At 37.1% G+C, this 27,631-nt stretch overlaps 1 protein-coding gene across 3 annotated transcripts in view; it reads left to right on the plus strand.

Moving 5' to 3' along the window:
• The window catches only part of gfra1a (gdnf family receptor alpha 1a), a 68,213-nt gene that overhangs the window by 24,079 nt on the left and 16,503 nt on the right, over nucleotides 1-27,631 (plus strand). For all 3 annotated transcript variants that reach the window (XR_015713029.1, XM_087803379.1, XM_087803380.1), the window contains 3 exons: nucleotides 21,277-21,455; nucleotides 23,689-23,861; nucleotides 25,932-26,041. Coding sequence is in view for 2 of the 3 variants with exons in the window: in XM_087803379.1 (XP_087659505.1) it covers nucleotides 21,277-21,455; nucleotides 23,689-23,861; nucleotides 25,932-26,041 (462 nt within the window). In the remaining variant the exon portion in view is untranslated. The remainder of the gene's footprint in view (nucleotides 1-21,276; nucleotides 21,456-23,688; nucleotides 23,862-25,931; nucleotides 26,042-27,631) is intronic.

Genomic DNA, 27,631 nt, shown 5'->3' on the forward strand with positions numbered 1-27,631 from the left:
TCAGAAACACGAGGATTAAATCCTCCTATTGTCATGCGACATGGCCATGAGAATTCAGTCACACATTCCCAAATTGATTACATGTGATCAAAATGTTGTTTTTTATAGTGTAGACAAACACATCGTAACACATTATTGTTGATTGATGATTATCCAATACACTGCACACAACAAATGTAATTCCGTCATTTGATTTAATCCAAAGTAGCGGAAAAAATATTTGACAGAATAGAGTTTTTATTTTAGATATTCTGTTTTGAAATAAATATCATGTCAAATTATACTGTATACACCAGAAGCACTTTTACTCTAAGTGCTTGTTTGTGTAAACACTAGCCTTAGCTAAGTTTAAACTACAAACAAGGATTAAATATAGACTTTCTTTCCGGAACAATTTCTCATGTCGATGCTTCAATAGAAGTGGGACTTTACAGGCGAGCAGTATGGAGGCATTTGGATGTTTGTGTCTTTTGAAGAAGATGAAGACAACTGAGCTCCAGTGGCACGGATAAATGAAAACAATCCCAACCCTTAGTCACCATGAGGGTGAATATAAAATGAGTGACGTTTGGGTGAACTCACCCCCTAAGACGTGTAAAGAGTAAAATCCAGGTGTAAATGTTTGTTCCTCCAACTTCAGAGCCAACCTACGCTCGTTTCTGCTGATGTTGATCCTTTGCCGGCACTTAGTGGTTATGCTGGGGTGTGCACAACAAAGACACATTAACAATCTACATTGATTGACTATTGACAAACATGTCTCTGCAATTACATTAGTGGATATCAAAGAAGCCATTTGATGCAATTCAGATAAACAAAATTGTGCATCAACCAAGCACACAACTGCAATAACTTAAAGAATAGTTATTGACTGTATCATGATACACTGTCATCATTTGGAAAAGCCACTAGATGGCACTCTCTTCTTTATAATCGTTGGTTCTGATTCATTAATTCAATTTAACAGGCATTGATTTCAAATTTCATGTTTCATGAGGTCTCATCAACACATCAGTAAAGTTCACCTATTAGGGAGTTAATAACATTTGATAATGCCATCAACTTATAATAAATAACATTTTCCAGTCCTATCCCCCTTCCCCCTCCGGTTATTGTTTGGTCTATTCTATGAAAATTATTTAATTGTTTGAATTTGTACAGTGCAACAATTCGACTCTCTACAATCCGTTTCAGGTGCGCTTGTCCTGCTGGATTTCAATGTAAAATAGGGTGACAAAAAAGCGGGAACTCTGAAGTTATGTTTGGCAAACACTTTAATCACAGACTTAGTTTAGGACCTCCCATCCAACCTGAAAAAGCAAAACTTTCAGCGTATGTTGAAACTCAACATCCATGCTCCTCTAGCATGAAATATGCATTTAGGCTCGTCCAGCAATATTAAGTTGATATCACTCATCCTTACATAACAGCTGCAGTTACTTTCCTGGCCAGTAAAGTGACGTTCACAGTCAAAAGGGCCAGGAATACAGGAATTGAAGCAAAAAAAAAAAAATCTAAAATTGGAATTTCGTTTATGATTGATGAATAGCTTGTTTTTTTTAGTTATATTTTTTACATTCAAATTTTGAGGGCAAATAACCAATTTGGTTTTAAATGTTGTCTTATCTGAATGCCTGGCTAAGGAAATTAAAGTGCTGGTCAGTGAGGGAGCATATCTGCTGCCACTGAGGTCTAACCTCTTCAGTAGAATTGTGAGTGTTTTGAGACTTGCTTTTCACTTGTAAATGAAATTGGTTTCTCCGGCAATAGTACATTTTTCAACTTTCACTCTTGCAAGAGGAAGATGCAGGAGCAGCCGTGCTTAGCATGTAAATCTCTCCAGTGTAAGCACTCGACCCGTGCTGGCTGGCGCACACACACACACACACACACACACACTTAATAAGTTGTATTTCCCTGAAACTGCTGCAAGGCATTTTTTTTTAAATTCTACTGGATTTGTGGTTTAACAAACACATGCATGTGGAAAAAAATAGTTGGGAAATACATTTATATATATATATCGATTTTATTCAGAGAGAAGTTTTAAGTAATATGGGTTCAGGAACAGATGCTAGTGTAGGTTTGTTAATTATAATATTGAAATATTTTCTCTCAAAAGCTTTTTGCAATTATACACCAGGGAAAGATGTTTTCAACATCTCACTGAGACAGGGATGTGATGTTATTTATTTACCTGATAAAACAAGAATCAATTATGTTGCAATTCACTACAATTATCACGGTACATAAACCCGCGGCAACATTTACAGTCAAAACACAATCAACTTTTCATTATTGAAATTGTTTGCAAACCTACATGCACACCCTAATGCAATTTTAAAGTGAGCGCTAATATGTACCTATAAATGCATGTTTTATAAAAAGAATATCGAAACAATCAAGGAACATAATTATTTCACTATTTCACTATATTGCTGGTTGATTTCATCTTGTGACTATAGATCTTGAATGTTGAATGTTGAAGTTCAACTTATTTTCTACTCACCCTTAATGTCGACTAAGGGTTGGGATTATTGTAAGAGTAATCTGTTCCTTTTTTAGAGATATAAATTAAAATGTACATTTTAACATGGCTGATGCTCAGTCGTCTTCGTCTTCGTCCTAAATACACTTAAAAACATCCAAATACCTTCATACTGCTCATCTGTAACGTCCATCTTGTATTGAAGCCTTGACATCAGGAATTTTTGCATTATTTACATTTAACATTAATTTTAAGCTTGTTTATAGCGGAAAATCCCAGTACATTTGGACGAAAATGAAGACAAAGACAACAGAGCTCCAGTCTCTACATTAAAATGAATATACATTTTTGTCTCTAAAAAGGAACAAATTACTCAGTATTGACAGTACTTGGTTCAAACGTGAAAGTACAATCCAGTTGTTCAAATATTACAAAGTTGAAGAAAAACATTAGATTATTTCATATTGCTTTTGTCTCAGATGGAAAAAGTTAAATCAATATGTTGTTGCACGTAAAAGCTTTCTTTTCAAACATTTTCAATTGAATCATAGTTTTGAGCAATAGTCGCAAATCTTTGTAAACTCTGGAACAGTGAGGGGCTGAGACCCAGCTTTAGTTTTAACACCTCATTTACGCTTCAGATTTGGTATCAGCGAGACATTTGATTGGCAGTTGTTGCAGTCCTTCGAGAAATCTCTGAAGACCAATTTTTGTATTATTGTTGTGAAAGCGACCATAAAGAAGGGGATGGAGGGATAGTTCAGAGGATATTTGAATCAAAACATCTCGGACAGGCAGTGTGACAGATGCTAGAATGGAAATGATCCGTGAAGAGAAAGAGCAGCTGGTAGGATCCAATTTGTCTATTGACGTCAAGTTCAGAAAAATGATGAGGCAAAATCCTCTTGTCTAAACATCCAAGTGTTCCTCAAACTTTCTTGTGTACTTGTGTCAAAGTGCAGAAACTCTTGATTAAATCCTACTCGTAAAATAATTATAATATAATCACTTAAATATTGGGTAACTATAACATTACAATAATATGTGAATATTCTCATAACATATGTATGTTTTGCTTTGAAAAATTATATTTTATGTTTTTATCATCTTATTCAAAGATCGCATTTCAGGGCTGCGGTGTCTGTGCCTTTTTATGCCATCATCTGTCAACATCCTGATACAATCAAGCATAAACCAAAAAAACAAAACCCCCCAAAAAACAATTGCTCAAACTTTACTCTGAAGTATGTAACAATCGATTGATATAATCAGTGTTTGATACAAATACAGACAAGTCAAAAGAAAACCTCTTCTTTCAAGAAGTTGCTGGAAGATCTTCTGAATTTAGAGTGTTTATCATCAGTTCAGGGACCATTGGCCGAATCGTTGCAACATCCTGTCTGAATGATCTGTTTTCATGGCAGACTGAAAAAATACCATCCGTGACTCTCGTAGAAATTCAAGTTATTGTAGTAAAATTATAAATATAAATTATAGTTGACGAGATCGGATGGGGATCACTTCGTTCAGTATATTATAAAAACAAGCCTATAATTCCTGCACATTTTTTCTCAAACACATGAAATAGCTGATAAGATAGGTAGGTAGGTAGGTAGGTAGGTTTACTTTAGTTGAAAAACTAATGTGTAACCAGAATACAAATAAAACCAAAAATGTAAGCCTTATGTAGGCAGTTTAAGTGTTGTGGGTTAAAAAATGGCCCCCAGGATATTGAACCTTGCTTAAGGAAAAGTCAATACAAAGAGGTCTGACACATTATGAATGGTACTGGTGGATCTTTTGGTTTTCCTTCCTATGAGTCCATGAGTTTATTACAATGACAATTGACAAGTCTTAGTGTTGCAGTGAATGTACAATTAACATAGTAACGGACCAGCTCAACCTTTCTGAATAAATGTATTCATTAACACACCCACGTTCAAATATCTCTATCAATTGTGCTTCACTACCAGATGTGGTCTTCATTAGTTAATTCTCATGGAGAAACAAAAAAAACCCTTTCACAAAATGTTGCCAGGAGGACTCAGCTCAAAAGATAATTCCGATACTCACCCACATATTGCAGACATGAAAGCCAATGATATAATGGAATAAAAATAAACATTTCAAATGCAGGAAGAAATTTAAATATTGTCAAAAGTGAAGAAAAAAAACATCACTTTGATAGAAAATACTGCTCCGGGCCACTGACATCAAAGATATTGCCAAGCATCAGAGGGTAGGAGGATTTAGCAATTAGGACATTTTGATTTATGATCTATTTCTTCTCTTCAGTAGCAATTCCATCAAGGACCTCCATAGCACCAGAAAGGTTTCGGAGTTGGCAGTAAGCACATGATCTTTGATCGACATGATCTCTCAGATGGACAAGTTATATTTGGCTATGTATTTTTTTGTGTGAAGCTTAGGGGGAGACTTTCAGTGGATGATGATCTCTTTTACATATGTCTGCTAATCCAAGCTTTTTTTTGTTTTATATATTTCCATCTCAGCCTCACCAAGGATTCAATTTCCTCTCTTTCCATGCTGGGACACTTCCTGTAACTTTACCTCTGATTTCAAGATCTGCAGACGGGCTCGAGGAAATTCATCTTAACAAATCAAAAATATCAACATTTCTTTCATTCACGAAAGTGGGACAGAGTGTATGACATCGCTCTTGTCACCAGGGGTTCCAAACATTTCCGATTACATATGTATAGTGACTTCTGATTCCTTGTGATAAGAGCCAAGAATAAAACTCTACCGTTATTTTGAGTTTTTGTGAAGTAAATAATCCCATATGGCTGCAAAGAAAACCGCTTCAACATGCTGCCATACCTCCACAGATGTTTCTCAAATGTCTAAGAACACTATCCTCTAACTCTTTTATTAAACACACTTTTAATTAAAAGGTTAAAGTCCTGACCAAGATGAATCAGGATATTTTGGTTTGCTAGAACATTGCTCAGATTCTAACCAAAGGATGGACCATCTAAAGTTTCCCCCCTGATGTCTTGGTTTAACTATTTTGACTTTTCCTGGTTAACAAAGGAGCTGCATTCAAGGTAAAATAACCTTTTGAAGAGATAACACAATATGTTCAAAGACAAATGCATGTAGCTAGATTTAAACATTTTTGCTTTGGCAATTCCAGCAGTAAAAATGAGGAAGCGTGTGTGTGTGAGGAAGAGCAGACAGATTATAAGGAGGCAGAAATTCATAAACAGATGATTCAGAGGGGATTTGAACCCTGAGTCTTACCCCTGTGTGTTTGTGAAGCATTCAATAATATTTAGCCCCCTTTGTCGTAAATGTTTCCGCTGAGCTGGAAAGCACATTAAGAGAGCAAAAGTTTCTGTCAGCGTGGCTTTCTTTGATCGCATAGTGTTTCATCAAACAGATTTAAGACAAAACCGAGTTCATTCATCGCAACAAAAACAATACAGCATAATCTTCTTGTCGGGCCTAAAAAAAGATCAAGCCCTTGCACTGTATGACAAAACTGTGCAGAAGAGAAACATTAGAAGTGTTTGAAGTGTCGTCTTAGTTTTCCTCGACGTGTCACTTTCTGCTTTCCATCCAGGCTGATATTTGGATCTAGCTATGAATGCATTACTTTCCTAGTAAACGCCATTTTATTTTATAAAAAAAGGTTTCACGGTGGAATTAATCTCCTGTGGTAAGTTTTGTCACTTATCAAATAATAGTTTTACTTTATATTTAAAGAATACATTTGTCCAGAACTTCTAGGAAGCATCAAAAGATGCATGAAGAAAGGATGTGTAAATGGGTGAATGAGATGTCTGAGTGGGTGGACGAGTGATGGGTTGATGAGGCCTCATGATACAATACAGCTGTGTAGTAAAGACGATTGAACTAGTAAATTCACATTGGTCTCCTGGTTAATAAATAACAAAGAGAGAACTTTTTTGGTAATTTATTTTGCACCAAAAATACCAAGAATGCAATGTAGTGATTTAAGATAGTAATAAACTAACACAATCTGAATAAAAACTAAAGTCCATGTTCAATTGTACTTACATTTTTACTAGACCACTGACATATTGCTATGACCAGAGGCTCAAGAACAAATGGGCACTGACTTGTAGGTACCAACTAGGGTTGCACGATATTGGAAATATGTGGGATATTCGATATTGGGTTCTTGAAGTGCGATATCAATATTATTGCGATATTTTTTTCTTTCACCTAAAAATGTGGCCGCTTGCATGCGCAGGCTGGAGTACTGTAGGGGAGGTCGGGGGTTGAGAGAAGGAAAACTATGCGATATTTCCCTTTCGTATATTTCCGTGCCAACGTGATCAGAGACAAATATGACTTATCACGACGCTCCATCCATGACGTTTTATCAATAATAAATACCACCTCCTTGTACACGCACACATTACAGTTTATAAATGAACTGACGCTAAAAACTTAGCTCATTAGCATAAGGCGAAGACAGACAGGTTTACACTTTCTGAGTTCTGCGATTTTATAAGGAAACAACTGAGACGAGATGAAAAGTACTACTTTATGTTGCTTTAACAAAGGGGGTTGAAAGAGATGACTGAATGGATAACTAGTTTTTGAGTAGTGCTCACAATATCACTATTTTTCAATATATCTTGCAGCCTTAAGCTGTGTATAATAATGTGATACACTTAAATGCCCACATTAGTTCTCTCAAAACTTGATCTATAAGAATATCTTAGAGGTACCCAACCTCCATCCTGTCAAAGGCATTTGTTTGTGTCACTTTGAGTTAAAAAAATATGTCAGGTTTCATTGAATTAGTGGATTAGAGTCAGAGTTGATAAAGTGTTTTATAGTGACCTTTGAAAATAAATATGATATAGTGTCTCCACTACACAGTTGTATCATGATACAGTGTATTCACGACATAACTGTATCATGAGGCCTCATCAACCCATTTCTATAAAAGAAGTGTAACATCCATATGGACTGGTTGACACTTAAGTTTTATCAGATTTATACTCCCAATTAAAAGTCACATGATTTTTGTCATTTTAGTCATGTATGTCTGTAAATCGACTTGGAGCGTGGTGACATCACAGAGAGGGGAGGTTTAAATTACGCTGTCAAAGTGAAATAGAAGCCAACAGCAGCTTCTCCCATTAACTCTCCTCATTTTCCTGCCTGTCCGATGAATCACAGCACAGTGAAGTCAACTGTCGTCTCTTGTTTTCTCATCGAATTAACCATTCCCTGAAAAGACCAGCATGATAGTAAAGCTTTGACTTTAATTCAAACACTGAGAAAAGATTCTGGTTCTGGATCCATTCCATGTGCTAATAGAGTCTGGGCAGCACTTTTTTTTATGGCAGTGACCACTCAGGTGCACTTGGGTGGGATGACTTGCATTTCTAGACAGGAAGCTCTCAAAAATGATCAAGACTGCACTTTACTTCCTGCTGAGATCTAGAGTTTTGTTACCAAAGAACAACTTTCAGGTCTTGGGACAAAATCACAGTCCCACAGCCCATTTTTGACTTTTGATTTACCGTTGTGATTCTGATCACACCAAGATACTCTTTATTTATTAATGCTTCAATTTAAAACAATTGCTTGTTGACAGCTTTGTTTGTTGAAGTGAAGGGGTATACTGTTTTGAACTTTTAACAAAAATATTCATTTTTTTCCCATTTATGTGGTATATTTGTTTGTACCGAACTCTTCTGTACAATGATGCCTTTCAAGCAGAAAGGAAAATCAATGAATTACAAAATAATAATTGTGTGGTCATTGGACTTTCTGACATAAATACACCAAAGTCATGGCTGTTTACATGTTCTTTAACCATTATTCATGATAGATACATAACAAGTTTTTGAGACTTAGTTGGGAATTCTGGTAAGGATCATCTATACATCATTGATCTATATATAAGCAGTTGCAAATCTCTGTCATCGTCATGACATTTTTTACCTCAACTAATTTGTAATGAAATATAATCAATATTTACCCTTTTAATTGTATAGCCACTTGTATTTACAATGGAAGACAATGACACACATGAATACTTTTATAAAATTAATAAATATAAAAGTGAATACACACTCGGAAACAAACACACCTACACAATTAAGTGGTCTTTTTATACTCAAGTAGTATAATGTAGTAATGTTTGTTCCTTATGTTAAAATATTAGCAGTGTTTAGTTTTCTCTCAAGTGGAGTTTTTGTCTAAGAATCATGGGAAATCGAGACACATTCACTTGCCTTACCAATATCAAGAAGACTGTGGATCACAAATGTTGCTGAATAAGTCTTTGTCTTACTAAAAACCATTGCTCTTGAACCATGATGCAGAGATCATTGGTGCCAGGGTGTTGACTGAGGTGCCGTTATTAGGACAAAAGTCACCAGTGGGTTCACAGTGCACTCAGCCCTCCGTATTTTACTCGTTTGTTTACTAAACACTGTCAGAGACGACGTTCTGGTGCCCCTCAAGTATATATGTAGGGATGTAAGGAGATTCTTTAGCTGCTCTAGCAAATGGCAAAACACAGCGACGTTTCCCAGACTCTGCCTACTTTTTTTCCAAGTAACTTAGTTGTTCATAATTGATACCGTAGAGGAGACGATGGAGCTCAAACTATAATTATTAATTTGTTCATGGTTTTGCTTCTTAAAGTTTCAAATACTCTTACCTTGAAATATTGATAAGCCAGTTTTTTAAAAGCACTTACAGATATTTAAACTGACGGCTCAGCTCAGACATTAAGTTGCTTGAGCCTTTAACTCACAGGAACTGGTTGATTTTAGGTTCATGGTTTCATGAAAAAAATCCAAAACGCTTCTTAAATAAGGGGACAGTTGGTCCATTTTGCATCATCTCAAATAATTGATTAATGAGGGAACAATGTTTCTACTTTCTTACAAATAAATGACAGGTAATACAGAAGCCAAAGTTCACGTCAAGTTCTCTTGTTGTCCAGTGATAAATAAAACCTCCAAGTTAAGACCAAGTAACCTGCTACTTACAAGGTTCCCTCCCAACCTTCTTCCTCTGATCCACAAAGAACCTGCAGATTTGCTGAGGCTGCAGATGGTAGCTTGAATCCACATGATGTCTTGAAGGTTCATGAAAAATAATCCTCTCTTTTAGTTAAAAAAAATACTCTGTGATTTATTTTCCATTGTTACACACAGCCCACAAACAGTGAAACTTCTCATTGTCAGCAAAAACTGAGCTTCCAGATCCTGACGAAACCAGGGCCAAAATCAGAATTATATCTGTAAATAAATATAATTTAGTATTTAGAAGCAGATTTATATTGACAATTAAAATGGAGATATTTTACCGCAGCCTTAACAAAATGTAACTCCAATGTAATGCCAAGTCTGACTAAAAAAAAAAAAAACACGCTGTCGTGGGCGAAAATCAACATCTGTTGATGAAACTTAACAACCGCAGAGAAAAATCTTTTACCATCTGGGAAGTTTTAATTGTTTCCTTTACAATCACAACCTTGACCTGGAAGTTATGGTAACATAAACTTATTGTGTTTTTTCCCCCGTTTCATTTAATGGATCTGTAATGAATAACCCTTCGCCACAGGAAAGCATTTGAGTAACATACACTATGTATTATCTATGATAATATACAGAAGTAAATAATAAGAATCAACTAATAATAATAATTAAAAATGATCAATCATATGTTCCCTCTATCTGTTGTCAGGGTTTTGCAGCACATCGAGCAAACTCCGAAGTGAGAAACTTTAGAGAATAGAAAACAGCACTAAAAGGAAATAAAGTGAGTGACAAAAGTGGTTAAGCAGTGATGGATGGAAGAAGCAAGTCCACTCTGTTGTTGTCCCGATAAAATTAGCACAGACATCTCATTTTTGCGACACGGGTGAGACCAAATGGAAGGACACAAGACCGGAGGCCACTGTTTATTTCCTTTGAGAGCTTTTTATTTGGTTTCTTTTTCTTTAAGGTTACAGGAGTGGAAAGTGCTAAATCCACTCAGACCACAGACAGACATCACTTCCCTTCCCTGTTGTGTTCAAAAGAAATCTAGCAGAAGCACAATGATTCAGTGTTCTCTCGTAAGTGAATGACGTGTGTGAGCAGGAAGTCGGTGGATAGTTATACAAAGGTCATAGGTCCAGTCATTAACTATTTGCTTTGGTTTTATCTCCACATTCCTCCTCAAGATGCAGACCACCAAATCATCGGTCAGTTCAACGATGACAATAGCATCATTGTTCAAAACAGTGTTCCTTTTCATGTATAAAAGAGACAGAACCAGAAATTTTGACTGGAATTTCCAACAATTAAATATTGGCTCTGAAATTTGGGAGTACAAATTCATCATTTGTTGGCTTGGTAGAGCAGCAACTAAGAGATTAGTTGTTAATGAGTTTTTAAATCATTGGAAATTATTCAACATCCCACTTAATATTGTACTTTAGATGGAAGTAGAGGATATAAATGTTTACACACTATATTGTCTGGTAAATTAGGTATTAAAGGAGATAACTTTTGGCATGTTTAAAATAATCTGCATCAATTTTACAGTATCATTTTTTGGGATAAAACAAGAAAAAGTCTGAGTTTTTCTTCGTATATTACTAATGAAACTGTAAAAGCACTAAGTCAGCAAATACTGATTTTACACAACTTTTAAAATATTCACCATACAAATTAATAAAACCACTTCATAATTTATTAATTATTTGGGCTCATGAAAAAAAAAACGTTTTGTAACTTCAGTGTCAAAACCTCTGGACCACCAGGTATGTTTTCAGACATTAATCACTGAACCTTGTCGTAAAATGAACTGAAAAAAAAACATATTGTCGTCATTCATGTGGGAGTTAATTCATTTGTTTGAACTGATTAATAGTGGTGTTTTATGAAGTCAACTTTTCGGTCAGGGTTTGCTAGTTTTGGTGCCTAAGCAAAAGCAGTTAAAAGGCAAAACAATTTATCATGAAGCCTTAAATATGTCTCAAAACATAGTTTAATTTTCTCTTGTTTTAAACATTTTTTTTTTACCAATTAAGCACAACCTCCCTGGTTAAGGTCATTAAATTCCAGATGACATACCAGTAGCTAGGACTAAGGAAACTATCTGTTTGCCTTCAAGTGATGCAGTGCTACATCCAAAAAGCCACTGCTTTTATATCAAGCTATCCTTTTAGTAATTGTCTTTCCTTCAAACTACCAGCAGAGGCAAACTGGTCCTCATCAATCTTCTTGTCACACTATGACGAGCTGGGATGTTAATTAAAAGCCATGTATCGCCAAAAAGACTTGAGTTCTTTTGCTTCAAGAGTGTCGCTGATACCGCTTGGAAAATTACTGTCATTCATCAAAACATTCCGCAGCATGTCCGGGAGAGAACCTGATGCTGGCCAGACACAATTACTTTATGGAGGAGCGGGAGGAAGAGGAGTTTTTACGATCGTGATTAGAAAGGAAAAAACAAAAAGAAAAAAAAAAAAAAAACAGAAATGTGGGATTCATTTTGAGTTGCAGCTACTGTGTGTGATGGATTGTCTGTCCATATCTTTTGACCTGTGTGTGAAGTCCTTCCCCTCAGAACCTTGAAACATGAGTCTGGCATGATTGCATGCATATGTTCATTCAAGAAAAATGTAAGTAAAAACGTATAAATAAATCATTTAAGAGGGTGAACCCTTTGAAACATAAACTAAAGTAAATACAAGACTTAACAGGCTTACTCAACATAAAAACTAAACTTTAAATGAACACAAAACTAGCTGAAACCAAGGAAATGTTTCCAAGGTTCCAAAGGTCAGCAATTAGGATAGATCAGAATAGTTGAAAGTATGCATATAGATGTATAAACCTAGTTTAACATACATTTTTTTAAGCATTACATTCTGAGTGTACAACACAACTGTATGATAAATAATAAAATAAACTGTTTTCATATTTAAAAAAAAAAAGAAAAAGTTTTCCACTCTTTCTCTTGTCATCTTAAACAACTGAATTGTTATTATTTGTCCTTTGGTTTCAGAAGTTACACATTACAAAACAGTAAATTTAGTTTCATTAGATACTTTTTATTTTAGTTCAAGTTTTATGTATACAGGTGTGTAATTACATGATGGATAGATGGATAATAAGTAGCAAAATAAACACCTTTTATTCAATTGTATTTTAAGTGTCTGCTCATAAAGAACTTCAAGTTCCCAAGACACTTTACAGTTTAAGTTAGACTATAATGAAGAAAAGAAAAACAGATCCCAGCAACTCAACATTGTGTTGATCACAGCGTGGCAGTGGCAAATAAAAACTTTCTTTTAGAAGGCAGAAACCTTGAGAAGAAACAGACAGATGGATGGAGAAAAGAGTGATGGAGTTATACAGTGAGTTTATGTTTTAAACAACAGAAACGTAAAAAGTACCACTTATATATGATTACATGATTTAAAACATATGTTAAATAAAAATCTTGCTTGCTTCGAGAGGGTTATTTTATGTGTAGTTATGTCTAAAATAAACAAGGAAAGAAAAATTTAAAGGGCACTTTGACTTTAACCAGAAAAGAACCATGATGACATTGTTAAACTAACATTTTACAATGTAATATGTAATAACCTGATCCCATTATACAAAATTATCTTCTTCTAAAGCAAACATAGTATATAATAGAGCTGTAGCGAGAAGCAGCAGGAACAACAGTAAGTTATCTTTCCGACATCACGACGATACAAGTCATACAAAAGCTGTAGACACAGTTTTAAGGTAACATGTTTCTTGTGATATGCGGAAGTGATTGATACCTCCGGCAGCAATTCTAATGCTGCCGGAGGTATCAATCGCAACAGTGGCCTTTTAGTAACTTGTGAGCAATTTCTATTTCCCAGTGATCGATACACTGTAAAAAAAACAAAAAACATTTTCTGTTCGAGATGAATAATGCAAAGAAAACAAACTCAGTTTCATGTGTTCCTTTTGAATGCAAGCCAGAAATATTTTCTGATAATAACTTCCTGTGAACCAATTATTTGTTTTGCTTCTTTTTTTTAAGATGAGCATTTTTGATGAACTCATTCTTACAAATTAAAAAAAGTATGTTTGATGGCGGAGGTTTGCATAGAGAGTAACAGACAATTATTATGTGACAGGAATAATAATCATTAATCAGAGGCAACAGATATTAAACCAGGAGAAAACTGCTGCCCAGAGGCTTGTCCATTTATAAGCCAGGCATCAGATGTGCTATGATGTCCTCTTGTACTTCAAGATGCTGATGTAGCCCCTGGTGGAGCAATTAGTGAATGATTGTTGCTTCTCATGTAACTCACAAGAACAGAGATGAGCTCACCTCATAGAACACGGGAACAGCGGAGATTTCAGCACTTTACTCCATTTATATAGGAATATTTACAATTTTGTTGACTCTAAAGATAATTAATTGGAACAGCTGGTTGTCTCACGGCAACTGTCAGCAGAAAGGATGGATGAGTTTTTTTCAAAATGTAACATACCACAATGTTTATAGGTGTTGGATATAGTTTTTTACATTTGGCCATTAATGGACCCCTTTAAGTTATAAAACTCTTGGTTTCGTCTTTTGTCTCAAGATCAATCATCCCCCTTTTTTGTGCAGACCATACCTAACCGGAACTAATGATATGGTGACTCATAAAATACATAAAAAGCCAATTAATTTAAATCAAAAACTATGATGAGAATTGATTAGAATCTATTGGATTCAAGTCTTGAAGACTTGTATCTTTCCTTCTTTTTTAAGTGTATTGATTTGTTTGTGGCTCATTGGTTGATGTTTTGCATTCATCAGGTTCTCACTGCTGTGAAAATGGGTCATGGTATTTTATATTTGTTGTTTTTAGGATTAATTAACAAAATTTTACATTGAAAACAAGGATGTCCTTAGCAACTGGTGACTAGGAACGTTTTCAAAATGTTTTTTTCTATTCTTTTCTTCTAACCCTTATGTTGTCTATGGGTCAAGATGATCCAGAGCTCCGGAAACACATGCGTTTAAGCTTCAAGTTGACCCAGAGGCATCACAAGGGATACCACAAACACATTTGTTTTTTGACCCAGAGATAGCAAAAGGGTTGAAAATTATTCACATGGAAACTTCTAAACTGCTAGAACTCCGTCTTGAGATTCTGACCTGACGTAGATCCAAATATACCTTACTATCCAATATGTCTCGTAGTTACTAGATGGGATATATTAATGAGGCTGTATGATACATCTGCGTAGTGAAGCCAGTGTATGATGATACAGTGTCGTAAGGCCACTGGATCGCATTCTTAAGTTAAATGATGCCAGGTTTCCTTGAATTTGTGCATTAAAGCAAGAGATTAAACAGTGATTATTGGAATAAATAAGGTACCGAAACAGTTTACATAGACATTCCAACGTTTAAAATTCACAATAGAACTAGCACAGACTAAAAAATAAATAAAATAATACATTTTTTTAAAAGGTCTCTCTTACCCCGTTTTTTTTTCTAATAGTATGTAGAATAAAAACTGATAACTGATAAGCAGCACTTATCATATTGGACTATAACATCATGTAGAGCTCGATTTCAACATTCAAATCGCACACATAAGCCAGACAATTTGGGAACAAAGATTTGGTTCTGTTAATGACATCGAACACTTGCGCACCTCTCGGGTTTCTCTGTCAAACCACAGGGTGGTCATAAGTCGTCAGCTCAGCTTTTCCCCTTCACAAGTCTCAAATATATGGCCACGGATCTGAGTAATTGTATACAAAGTCTGTCGTCTAATGGCTAACAAGCATTCAATTCCGTCCAGACGCGGCGTCTGTTATGGACAAACTGATGAGCGCAGAAGTCTAAAACAAACAAACAACTGGTTCCATGAGTGCCGTGGGCAGAAACACAGTAGTTTGTGGGTGTTATTAAAGAGCAATGTAGTCGCGGCTGGGCCACGCAGGATCCACTCTCAGCCGCAGAGCTTCACTCTGGCAGTCAGCTAATGAAATCGGCCTCGCTGGAGATTGATCACAGTGGAGAGCATCCCCCCTTCTCTCCCCCTTACCCTCTCTCTCACTCTCTCCTACTCTTGTATTTTCTCACTGTCTTGCTCTGGTGAATGTTCTTCTCAACTTGTGCCACAAATACACACCACACAAGAACACAAAAGTTGTCACCCTTGTTTCCTGATCTCTTTGTATTGCTTACTAATGGACAAGTTAAACACATATACCTGAAGATTTGGTTTAAAAAATAAGTAGCAAAATTGTTTTAAATATGTTTTTAATTATTAATACGCAGAAATGTATAACTACCTACTTAAGCCAAGTGTATTCACATTCCTAGTGACACCGAAATGACATTGTTAAATCCATCATAGCACTTATTGCCAGTTAAACGTTCACATGGGTTGACACCAATTATAAACCAACCGTCTCTGCTCTCATAGCCGTGGGAGTGAAAAGATAGAAAAACGGTGACTGATTTATAAGTATGCTCAGCAGGCCGGTCTATAGTCTGGATACCTCTTCATGAGTCAATCCACTCACAGGAGGCCTTGGGGGATTTAACACAAACATAGGGAATCCGATCTGTTGTTGGAGTTGTGAAGCGAGAGGGGAGAATCTGCGCTTGGGTTGCTGAGCTCCTAATTTAAAAGTAAACCAGCAGATCATCGTGGAAGGACAAGTCTTTTATATTTCCCAACAGATCCACACGTTTCATTCCTCATCTCTCTCATTATGTTAAGCTTCTGACCTATTAGGATTCTTGCACTTCTTTTGAGTTTAGAAGTGGGTGCGGGGTGAAAGTGGATGTAATATATCAAAGCTCAGGACGGACTTAAAAAGCATCCTCACTTGAAACTGCTGCAGTTGCAGAAAAAAGCATTGTCCTACTATCTGTTTTTCTCCCCTGTCTCTTAATAATCTCCCTTTTCGTCCGGAACCGTCCCTGAGCAATAAAGCCACCCAGCACTTGGAACAGCAAACAGCAGCTCACATTTCCTGGTAATTGATCCCTGCAGTGCAGCTTTATCTCTGGATCCTCCTGTATCACCCCCAACACTGGACTTATCCAGACATATTGGCTGATATCCCCTCACAATTATTTCCACGTCTGCCGTTTGCAACTCTGACATTTCCACCCCAACTTCATCACATCCATCCAGTCTGAATCCCAGCTGGAGCTCAACGCGGATTCCTCCAATTTCATTGTTCTCAGACCTTGAATTGATGGAAGACATGTTCACACTCTCACTTTCTTAGCTCTCAACCAAACATGTTCATTTTCCCTTCCATCCGCTTCACTTCTTAACAAAGTGACACAGCTTTGAGGCAGAGGCTGGTAGCAGCATGGGGACTGTGTAGAGGGTTAGTGGTGTATACAGTGACTGAGGAGAAACATGGGGACAGCATGAAATTGCTGACACTTTTCACCAGACCTTTGTGGTTTGTCTATTGAAAGCCAGGATAAGAACATTTTTGCCCACAGAGAAGAAAAACGGTGCCCGGGTGAATCGCATCACCACACCCTGGATGAGTTGAGGCCAAGAATGTGACGTAAAACTCAGATTCAAACCAAATTGGTGTAAAACAGCGATTGTTTTTTTTTAAGGAAGAAGCAGGATAAAGTGATGAAGAGGGAGTTGATACTAGTAAAGGACTTGAACCAAAGGATGTAGTCTAATGCTAAAGTCATTGGACAGTTTTCACCTCAATCCTAATTCACTTGTACAAATCTTTACTCGCCTGAGTGTGGCCCAATTTCCAAATTTTTAAAAATGTGGTGTTCTAGGTAATAAATAAAGATAATACACCCATAAATGTGTGTTTGAAATTGTAACTTACACCCCCATTGTTGCAAATATGTTGACAATTTCTTGAGCTGTTGGTTTTGTTTGAATACCGTGCATATAGCCAATTGTTTCAGTAAAGTTTCTTGCAGCCTTTTAGGTGGAAAGATTTCTTTACAATGGGAAACTTTTCCTATTTGTCGAAAGTTTAATGATTGCTGCAGAGTACAGATGATAATTGCCGGGTTTCCACATTTCTTAAGAAGCGCTATGATCTAGTTTGGAGTGATCATAAAAACGCGGTGAAAGAAGAATGTGTCTCCCAGAGTCGTGTCAGGGAAATTGAGATATTCTCCGCTTTTCGGAATAATGTAACAATGCTCAATGATAAATGGTGGACGATTGTGCAAGGAAAAAAGGGCGTCAGTAGAGTAGAAAAAAAGTAAGTTTTATTAAATAACACGTATACGTTTTTCCACATAGCTCTACATTTACAAGTGTATACTATGACATTAAACTCACCATTTTACATTTACTGTTCTTCACCTATTATCATACTAAATATCACAAAATACGAAGACACACTATAACTGTTTTCACTCCAATAAAACAAATGAAACATAAAATGTATGGGCTTACCAAGAACTACACATGAAAAACACTTGGCAACTCTGTAGCAATTCACAGGTATCAAGGAAACGGATGAAACTGAACTTAAAGACCTCCACCTGCTACCTACAGTATGTATGAAGGTGTTCCAAAAGCCTATACAAGCCTTTTTCGAAAAGTCTTTGGCTTGATCTAAACGTTAATAAAACTTCTTCTTAGTTAAACCCTTCTTTAGAGCCATCTTAAGTCCTTAAGAACAAGAATCTTGGAAACGCAGTCAATATCGGTTGGTCGTCTTACATTTTGGATGATTTAAGTTAAAATAATCATCACATTTAAGTAAAATTCCAACATCCTGAATTTAACCCTTTAAAGTCTTCCTGTCCGAGTCACTAATCATGACAAATTTTTGAATTTAGGCGTCTGAAATCTAGGCGAATGAGAGGTTACAAGAGCGGAGACCATAATGATGTTATTACGTGCTACTCACCTCCTCCAGCCTTGGAGGTGGAGGCTTCTGGGATTGTTAGAAGAGAGTTTTTTTGTACAAATAGACACATACTAATTAGTACAAACACACTTAAATCGACACATTTGTTCCCTTTAGTACAATGTTTTTCTCAAATTGTTTTTTTCTCATTATTTTTATGGACATGATAAAAAAAATAAATGATGTGAGCTCATACTTTTGAAAGGAAAAATGATCATCTACTAGCGCTCAACACCAAAACAAAGGACAGATGGTGACAGAGAGCAGGAAGATGGCAGGGAATCACCAGAGAGACTTTAGATGGAGGATAATGATGATGGAGAGCCAGAAGGAGGTTAATGATCTGAGGAGACGATGGGACCTGTGGAATCTAGAGATGTGCCGAGGTCAGGATATGACCCCGCTGTTTCCCGCGTCATTGAAATTAGGGAAGGGGGTCCGGGAGGAAGCAGACGATGAGATAATCAATTAGAGGCAGGGTACGAAACATGAACCCGCAGAATGATGGAGGAGCCGGTGGGGTCGATGTGCGGGAGAGGCAGCTCTCGCATACAGGACTCCAGATGGCCCTGGTCCCAACCCAGTGTGGTCGTGTTACTGGTGTGTGTGTGTGCGGGTGTTGGTGTGTGTCAGAGCCATCTGCCTGGAAGTGCGCAGAGAGTTCAGCAGATGGAAATGTCTGTCTGTGTGTTAAGAAAAATAGCAGCAGACTTGTGATTTTCTTTGGAGAATCACCAAGAAAACTTTAAAGGACGACATCGTCAACATCACTATAGAGACTTTTGACTGGTGTGATCAGTTCATGGCCCAAGGGCCTGATTCAATTTCAATTTAAAACAACATTTAGGCTAACAATAATTGCTTGAGTTCCACATTTATTTATTTTTTAAATATTATATTTTCACTTTTCTTTTAAAGGGGACCTTGGCTTTTTAAACTTTTCATACGTATGTACATTTTTAGATTTTTCAATGGGATGCTGTTAGGTTTAAATGAACAAGACAAGGGGTGGAAATAGATAAGCAAGAAGGAGAGTCCAGAAATAAACAACCAACAGAAACAGGGAACGTCCAAAAGGATCCCAATGGTCCAACGAAACACAAAACAGGTTTAAAAAGTATTGCACAAGGTGGGAGCTCAACTATTGCCGGCTGTTCTCAAAAATACAATGAAGAATGAAATGTGGTGATCAAACACACATGGGGGAAGACAGTCAGAGGAAACGGTGCAGAGAAAGTAGAGGAACGAAAACAAACAAAATTGATTTAAAAGCTCAAAACCATAAACAAAATAATAATAATAAATGAAAGCAAAGAGTGGCCAAAGAACACAGTACAAGGATCAAATTGATCTTGAAACTTCCACAAGCCGATTAATTTAAAAGCTGCAGCAGGCGATCACCCGGGGTTTGGAAAGACGCTGAGGTGCAGCAAAACTTATAAAGCAAAGTAAAAAAGGTCAAAACAGAAAGTTTTTAAACAAAACAAAAGCATGCTGTAGCAGAGTATGACAGTTTCTCAGTTGCAAAGCTATTGCCCTTATAAAGCGAGAACACCCACATGACAGCTTTACGTGAGAACTTGAAATCCTCCATACAGAACAGCCGGCTGTGCTGCTGAGCTAAACACTTGCCAAAGTCCAGCCAACCTCTGAAATGTCCGTTCCGTTCCTCTGAATGTCTTTTCCCTGTCCATGTGACCTGCAATTCACTTGTGTCTTTTCAAGTTCTGACTGAATGCTCCAGCCTCATCATCCAAGTTAACTGGGAACAAGCAGAAAATATCTGAGTGGATGTTTATGCAATTGTTGCAGGGCAGAGGTCCCCGGTGTTTTTTGCACCACGGACCGGTATCATGTAGGCGTTATATTCATGGACCAACCCTCAGATAAAAACAAATGTTAATTTATTTTTTTCATAAACTAGCATCTTGACATGTCAAGAGCCTCAGGCTCTTTTTACTGGGAGGAAAATACCATATTTTTGTCAAAACAAAACATTTAAGATGGTAGAAATTGAATTTTTATTTCTGTAAAAATGCCAATGATACGATATATTGGGATGCTGTAGGAACAGTGATGTATTCGTAGTACTTTCCTCTTGTGTTGCAGACAACATGACTGTTGACAAATTCATAACTGCTTTCAATTGTTTTGAACAAAAAACAAGTCCAACACCAACAAGCTCCTGGAGTCGACTGTACCCTCTCATCCTCAGTCATCGCTGGGATCCCAGGAGATGACAAAGTTCATTTAGCAGCGGAGAATAAAATAAACTGCTCCCATCTGGGTGTTTTGAAGTTTAATTGCAAAAGAAAACTAAACAAATGGTCATTGTAAAAAATAGAATATATTTTTTAATTAAACTATAAACTTGTAATTAGCTGTAAACCTATACATTTGTTTTTGTTTGTTCATAATCAATACAGGGCTGTTGAATATCGATACAGTATTGTGTAAAAGAACATCGCAATATATTATATAGATATTTTATAATACCTCCTACTGTGTTTTTTTCTCACTTAAATTCATGGATTATTTGAGTAAAGATTTGAAGAAAAAGTAAAGACCATTTACACGATGAGGGAAACGCTATAATGTGCCATCATTGTCAAGGGTTTTAGCACTGTGGTGGCCGTGTCGCTGCTTTAATTTGACAAGAAAGCGGGATGTAAAGTGGACACCTTTTTTTCTGTTGGCACCACTTTAAGGGGGATGAAAATAATTTTCCATAAGAAAATCAGCTGGAGCTTAACCATTTTCTCTGGTCGCAAACTCAAGCTCACCAATTTGTCAACCAGACACATCAGCTTGAAATCACAGGATCACCAATCGGTTTTCATTGACGATCACCTACGATACTTTTCCAGGTCATTGATTCTAATGTATCTGTTATGGAATCCACAGGTGAGCCTGCGGTTGCTCGAGAGAACAACTGTCTGAATGCAGCCAAAGCTTGTAACCTCAACGACACCTGCAAGAAGTACCGGTCAGCGTACATCAGTCCTTGCACCAGCCGAGTGTCCACAGCAGAAGTCTGCAACAAGAGGAAGTGCCACAAGGCCCTGAGGCAGTTCTTTGACAAGGTGAGGACTCACACAAAAATGATTAAAAGGAAAAAAATACTAAAAAGTGCTCTATCCTAGGTTTCTTATGTTTAAATATAGAGATTTTTTGGTGGAAACATAAATAAACACCTTTATTTCAATTAAAAGTTTATAAATACTATATTTTATTGGCATTGTTATGTTTATTCTTTGTTACTGTAAATCCCCACATTTGGTGTTAAAGTTCATGCAGATGATTGTAATAAATAGACACATCAACCCTGCTTTAATATCTGTTGCAAAAAAGAAAGAGACTTTTATACAAGGATGTCTCTGGGCCAGCTACAGTGACTCTAATCCGTTAGTCTGTGTCTGATGATTAAGATATATCTGTTTAGAATCTGCAGTAAAGTTGCCAAAAGAAGGATTCAACGAACAAACTCTCCTTAATGTCGCATTCACTATGCTTCCCTTTTGGACAAGACGTTCAAAAAACAATTCTTAATTTGATTTACATATAAAAACACTACAGAAAATAGGTAACAAGAAAACTGACTGTGGTTAATCTAATTTAATTTAATCCCCAAAAAACATTAAGGCACCAGTCATTGACCTCATAAATGTGCATGTGTTGAAGTTTTCTGTGAGTTTAGTCGCTCAATAAACTATTGTCTGGCTTACTTTCAAAACTTGACAGTGTCATTAATTATATGACAAGTTGCCTAGATTCCAATTCACTGTGTGTTGCATCCATTGTGTAACTCAATAGATTCATAATCAGATACAATCTCTATTGTTGTATATTCTTCAACATTGATTGAGTCCATATTTCAATGCACTGAGACACAAATTTGCATCACCAAACCTCCCACATATATTCTGTGATGGTTTTTCTTTATGTACATATTCAAAGACACAATGGATACATTTTACTAACTAACCCCAGAAGACTTGTGCCCCACAGACACAAGCACTGGCTCTGATAGTTGATAGCTAAATGTCCCAAAAAAAAAAGAAAAATCAAACAGTCTTTCTCACGAGAGATTGTAGATATGCTTGTCAGAATCAAAATAAATCATCGCATCAAATTGTTCTCTCACACAAGGGCGACATTGATTTTGCCATCAGAAACATGTGTAATTACGAGTGATGGCGTCTCAGAGGAGACTGTGCGAGCGTGTTTTAAAGGCTCAGTTGTGAAGATGAAAATCACAACGAGGCACGGGATTGTTATCCAGAGTGGTTTGGTTTTCTATCAGAAGGACGATCCACTGCTGCTGACGACATTCTTTTCGTGTCCACAGCAACAACTCAAGTGAGCCGTCACTTCACCGTGTCTGGCCTCTCTTCTGGAAGAGTGAAGAAGTCAAGTGCAGAGCAAAATAGTTTGTTTGCTCTCCTGACAGGTCTTGTCAATTATGTGCTACAATGAATTAAAGGAAATATTGTATTAAGGTAGAAAATCATTGAATCATTCAAGTGGTTCGAAAGGAAGTAAACTATACTATGTAGCGTTCTAGGAAGACGTTTCACCCTTCATCCGAGAAGGTTCTTTGAGGCACTAGGGGTTTGGAGCCAATATATCTCCTGATGGGTTGATGAGGCGTCATGATATAGTGAAGACATTGCATCATGATACGTTGTCTTCATGTTTAAAGGTCAATAGATGGAACTTACATGTGAGCTAAACATTACGTAGAGAGTACATATATGAAACAACAAAATAAATCTTTGAATATGTGTTTTCGCCAGAAAGATTGTTATCTAACGGCTCTGGGTAAGAGGACACCAAGAGGCCAACATCTGGTTCAAAGACGTAAATGGAGATAGCCCTCGATTGTCTGGAAATCATGTAACTTTGGGAGACTAAAAGACTCCCGGAGACCGATATTTCTGAGGATTTGAAAGAGCTGATTATGCTCAGCGGTTAATAAACAAAATATGTAGTCAATTCGAGAGCTGCGATTTCTTCAATAAAGAGCCGAGTCATCCCGCTGATCTTGTGGTCCTATCCTTTATCAATACGCTCTTCTTTATAATATTTGGCTCTAATCCACTAATACAATGAAACCTGGCATAATTTTCAAACTTGAGTGCCATCTAGTGGCCTTAAAAAAGAAGACATTGTATCATGAAAATGAAATCATTGCAGACGTACAGTCAAGCTCCATGGAGGACCACGTCAGCATATTCATAAACTCCATTTCTATAGGGGATGCTGATCGAACCTTTGCAGGTCAATGCAACTAATGACTTTGTCCCTTCTTTCCAGGTTCCTGCAGAACACAGCTATGGCATGTTGTACTGCTCGTGTCCAGTGGCCGACCAAACGGCCTGTTCAGAACGCAGACGCCAGACCATCGTCCCCGTTTGCTCCTACGAGGAAAAGCAGAAGCCCAACTGCCTAGAGATACAAGCGATGTGCAAGACCAATTACATTTGCAGGTCAGAGCACAAACCGCACTTTACCGATTCAGAATTCTGGTCTATCTAATTATGCTCCATCTTCCCCACATTTCCCTGTTGCAGCAAAACATTCCTTCAGCGGTTCAATTCAAACTAGATCACTAATCATTCCGAGGGTTGTGTTACTGAAGGTGTAGTGTGTAGTGTTGCCTGTGAGCACCAATTGTCTTAAATGATTACTTCTCATGACGTTAAAATATTAAAACAATTAATATGGATGTATTTTTGTATTACAATTATTAGAAAAGTGCCTATAATTGATCAACATTTAAAGATTCATAAATTACTGTCCTGATTTTTACTCATTTTATTTGCTTTTATTGTATTATCCTAGTGTTTTAAAGTATTATTTTGCGTAATATTTATGTTCTTATTCAGCACTTTGTGTCAACAGCTGTTGTTTCAAAGTATTTTTTAAATAAAGTTGCAGTAAGTTCAGTTGAGCTCATTAGGCATATATAAATTCAATATGGAAAAAGTAAGAAAATTAACTTTCGTTTTTTCAAGTGAAGGAAAAATCAATATTGACCAGATTTATAGTGGTAAAAAAACATTTGTTAACTCTTCACAGGAGACTTGGACATTATTATTTATATTGTTTGCTCCATAGTTCGTATACTTTCATCTTCACTGTTGTTATGTCTAATTGACAAATTACTATTAATACGTGATGAAAAGGTCTATACTTACCAGAGACACAGAAAATCAATTCAATAGTGATGTTGCAAAAACTTAATATAAAGTATAAATAAACTGAAAAATGAAATACTTGTAAGAAGTGGGGGTAAAGGGCTACATGAAGAACAAAACATATAGAGAGAGAGAATAACCATGGTAATAAAAAATAATCACTACTTACTATACCTGAAATTAAACTTGCAATAAAGTAATTATGTGTGTTGGTGCCGTTATCTGCAATTGTGGGTAGTCAAGCTAAATAAATAACAACATTGAGTATCTGTGTATACATCCGTGTTTATGTTTAGCCTACTTTCATCGTGTTTGAGCAACAACAGTGTGACAACAAAGATTTATCGTTTCACTTTCTCTACCTTCGTGTCCCCTACCTTGGTGTTCTGAGGATCCATCACACTCTCAGACAAACACTTCAGGCTCAACAGAAACTCTCCAGAACTGCTGGCCCTCACTCCGTTTGTCAGATCACGTGGCAAGATTAAAGTCGTCAATTTCTCCCAACATATGCTAGAAAGTCTCACTGCGTATGTGTGTGTCTGTGCTTGTACACATGTACGAACATGGGTCTTGAAGTGATAGGGGATCTTTCTACATTTTTAAACGTATAAGACTTACCAGATGTTTTTGGTATTTAACAGTGGGGCCCTATCAAAGGATAGAAGAAGTATTGCGTACAAATGTAAGAAAGGAGATCTGAATGACTGAAGAAACGGTTCTTTGCTAATATAGTTTGAGTAAAATTGGCCACTACCTGTGAAGGCCCGGGGAAGTACCAGTGGAGCTGTCACGCTTGTGCTAGCATGACAGATTTAACTCAGGAAATGAAGCTCTCTTGACTTGGGAAAGTTACAGAGTAAGACACACAGAAGCATATGGACAGGTCAAATGAACACACCGATATGATTAAGGTTCCTGAGCTACTACACTTGAGTTTCCTACCAGCCTCTAGTCCATTTCAATTTCACACACGACTGAACAGACTCGCTGTATAAACAAACAGGAAATGAGAATTAGCCTTAGTCTTGTTCTCTCCAGGATGCAAACAGCCCACCGTAAAGGTGTGCGGATGTGTTTCTTCAATAGCCTCATTACAAGGAGTCGAGCAGAGATCAGTTTCCAGTCCAGTGATATCTGACCCATGACGTCAGGCATGCTTCCCAGTTGAGTGGACTTCCAGTAAACAAAAAAGTGTCAGCGCTTATGTATTGAGCACCTTCACAATGTCCCATATAGAAATTTTATTTCTCATCTCTGAGTGGTTGCAGGTAGTGATAATTTGATACCTAGCGTGAACGGAACATCAACATGAGCAGAAAGTGGAAATGTTGAAATGAAAACATTTGTGTTCCTCAGGTCCCGTCTGGCTGATTTCTTTTCGAACTGTCAGTCTGAGCCACGCTCTCTCTCAGGCTGCTTGAAGGAAAACTACGCAGACTGTCTGCTGGCGTACTCCGGGCTGATTGGTGAGTCAAGCACTGGTCACAACTTGACACCATCTTTCTTTTTTAGATTGTTTCAGAAGCTTACATTTATCCTTCGCTAAAGACTCTTGCGGGTGACAGTTTAATAGTCTCCCTCTTCACTTTCTTTGTTGACTGCCTGCCCAACTATCCTTAGTGATAGTTCATCCAAAATTTAAACTTCAGTCATTTTCTACTCAGCCTCATGTCAACTAAGGGTTGGGATTATTTTCAGAGTAATCTGTTCCTTTTCAGAGTTATAGGTAAAAATGTATGTTTATTTTAATGTAGCGACTGGAGCTCAGTTGTCTTCATCTTCACCCTAGTCGAAAAAGACACTTATAAACCTCCACATACTTCCACAGTGCTCGTCTGTAACTTCCATCTTCTTTTGTAACCACAAAATGAGGAATTGTTTTGGAAAAAATGAAACAAGTCTATATTTTAAGCATGTTTTTATCAGACACTGCTAGGCCAACATCAGACAGGACGTTTGACAGGCAAGAGGTACTCCGGGTAAATATAGCAAATGCTTCCAGTGTAGACAGTAGATTGGAAGTGCTCACAATATTTACTTCCAACTAACTATCTAATAAGCACTTCCTGTCTGTGTAGGAAGTTGGCCTAGCAGATGGCCTGGCAGAGTCTCCTAAAAACAAGATTAAAATATAGACTTTTAAAAATGTTCCTAAATAATTTCTCTTGTCAACGCTTCAATACAAGATGGACGTTACAGATGAGCACCACTGGTATGTTTGTATGTTTTGAGTGTGTCATTTTAGACAGTAATGGTAGGCAAAAACTCTAAAAAGCGGATTACTCTTTAAATAATCACAACCCTTAGTCAAAATGAGGGTGATAAGAAAATGAGTGACTTTAGAATTTGGGAGGAACTATCAAGCACGTTTTCCAAATCAAACCTAGACACAAGAGGTCATCCTCACATACCAGAATTATATTACAAGCCAGTATGTCTTTCAAAAAGAAACCAGATTGTCCTCAGAAAGAATTCAATCTCCTCACAAAATATACCGTTACGAAACGGCGTATCCTTAAACAGATCGTTTGCTCGTAAATCACCATGTTCTTTCAAATCAGCATGTCCTCTCTAACCCGAGTTTCCTCACAAACCACATGTCCTCACTTATCACATCGTCACCTAATGTGTAAATCACTCAGATAGTTTGCCTTTTTATGGTGCAGAACAATTGTTGTTATCCTGTCTATCAACAAACATGACAAAATAATATGTGGTTGTTGCCAACATACCTGACCGATGTGTCTTTACAAACAAGTCATTTCCCCTATAAAATGCCTGACAAATTTCTTCAAGAAAGGATAAACATTCTGAAGATCTGACATAGCTCTTACAATCAATATCCATGTAAAATACATCACAATTAGTGGGTAGTAAAACACAACCAAACATACATAGAGTGAGGGATGCAGAGAGCAGGAGAGCGAGGGAGAGGGGGGAAGTACTGCATCCAGGAGTCAGAAATCACTGACTAGGTGATTCTCTTTGTGGAGCATCTGAAGGTAATTCTTCATCGGTTTCAGCTGCGCCCTGCCTCCCAGAGAAACCCACCACGT

This window comes from Callionymus lyra, chromosome 11 (assembly GCF_982586985.1).
Source record: "Callionymus lyra chromosome 11, fCalLyr1.hap1.1, whole genome shotgun sequence".
NCBI classification, from domain to species: domain Eukaryota; kingdom Metazoa; phylum Chordata; class Actinopteri; order Syngnathiformes; family Callionymidae; genus Callionymus; species Callionymus lyra.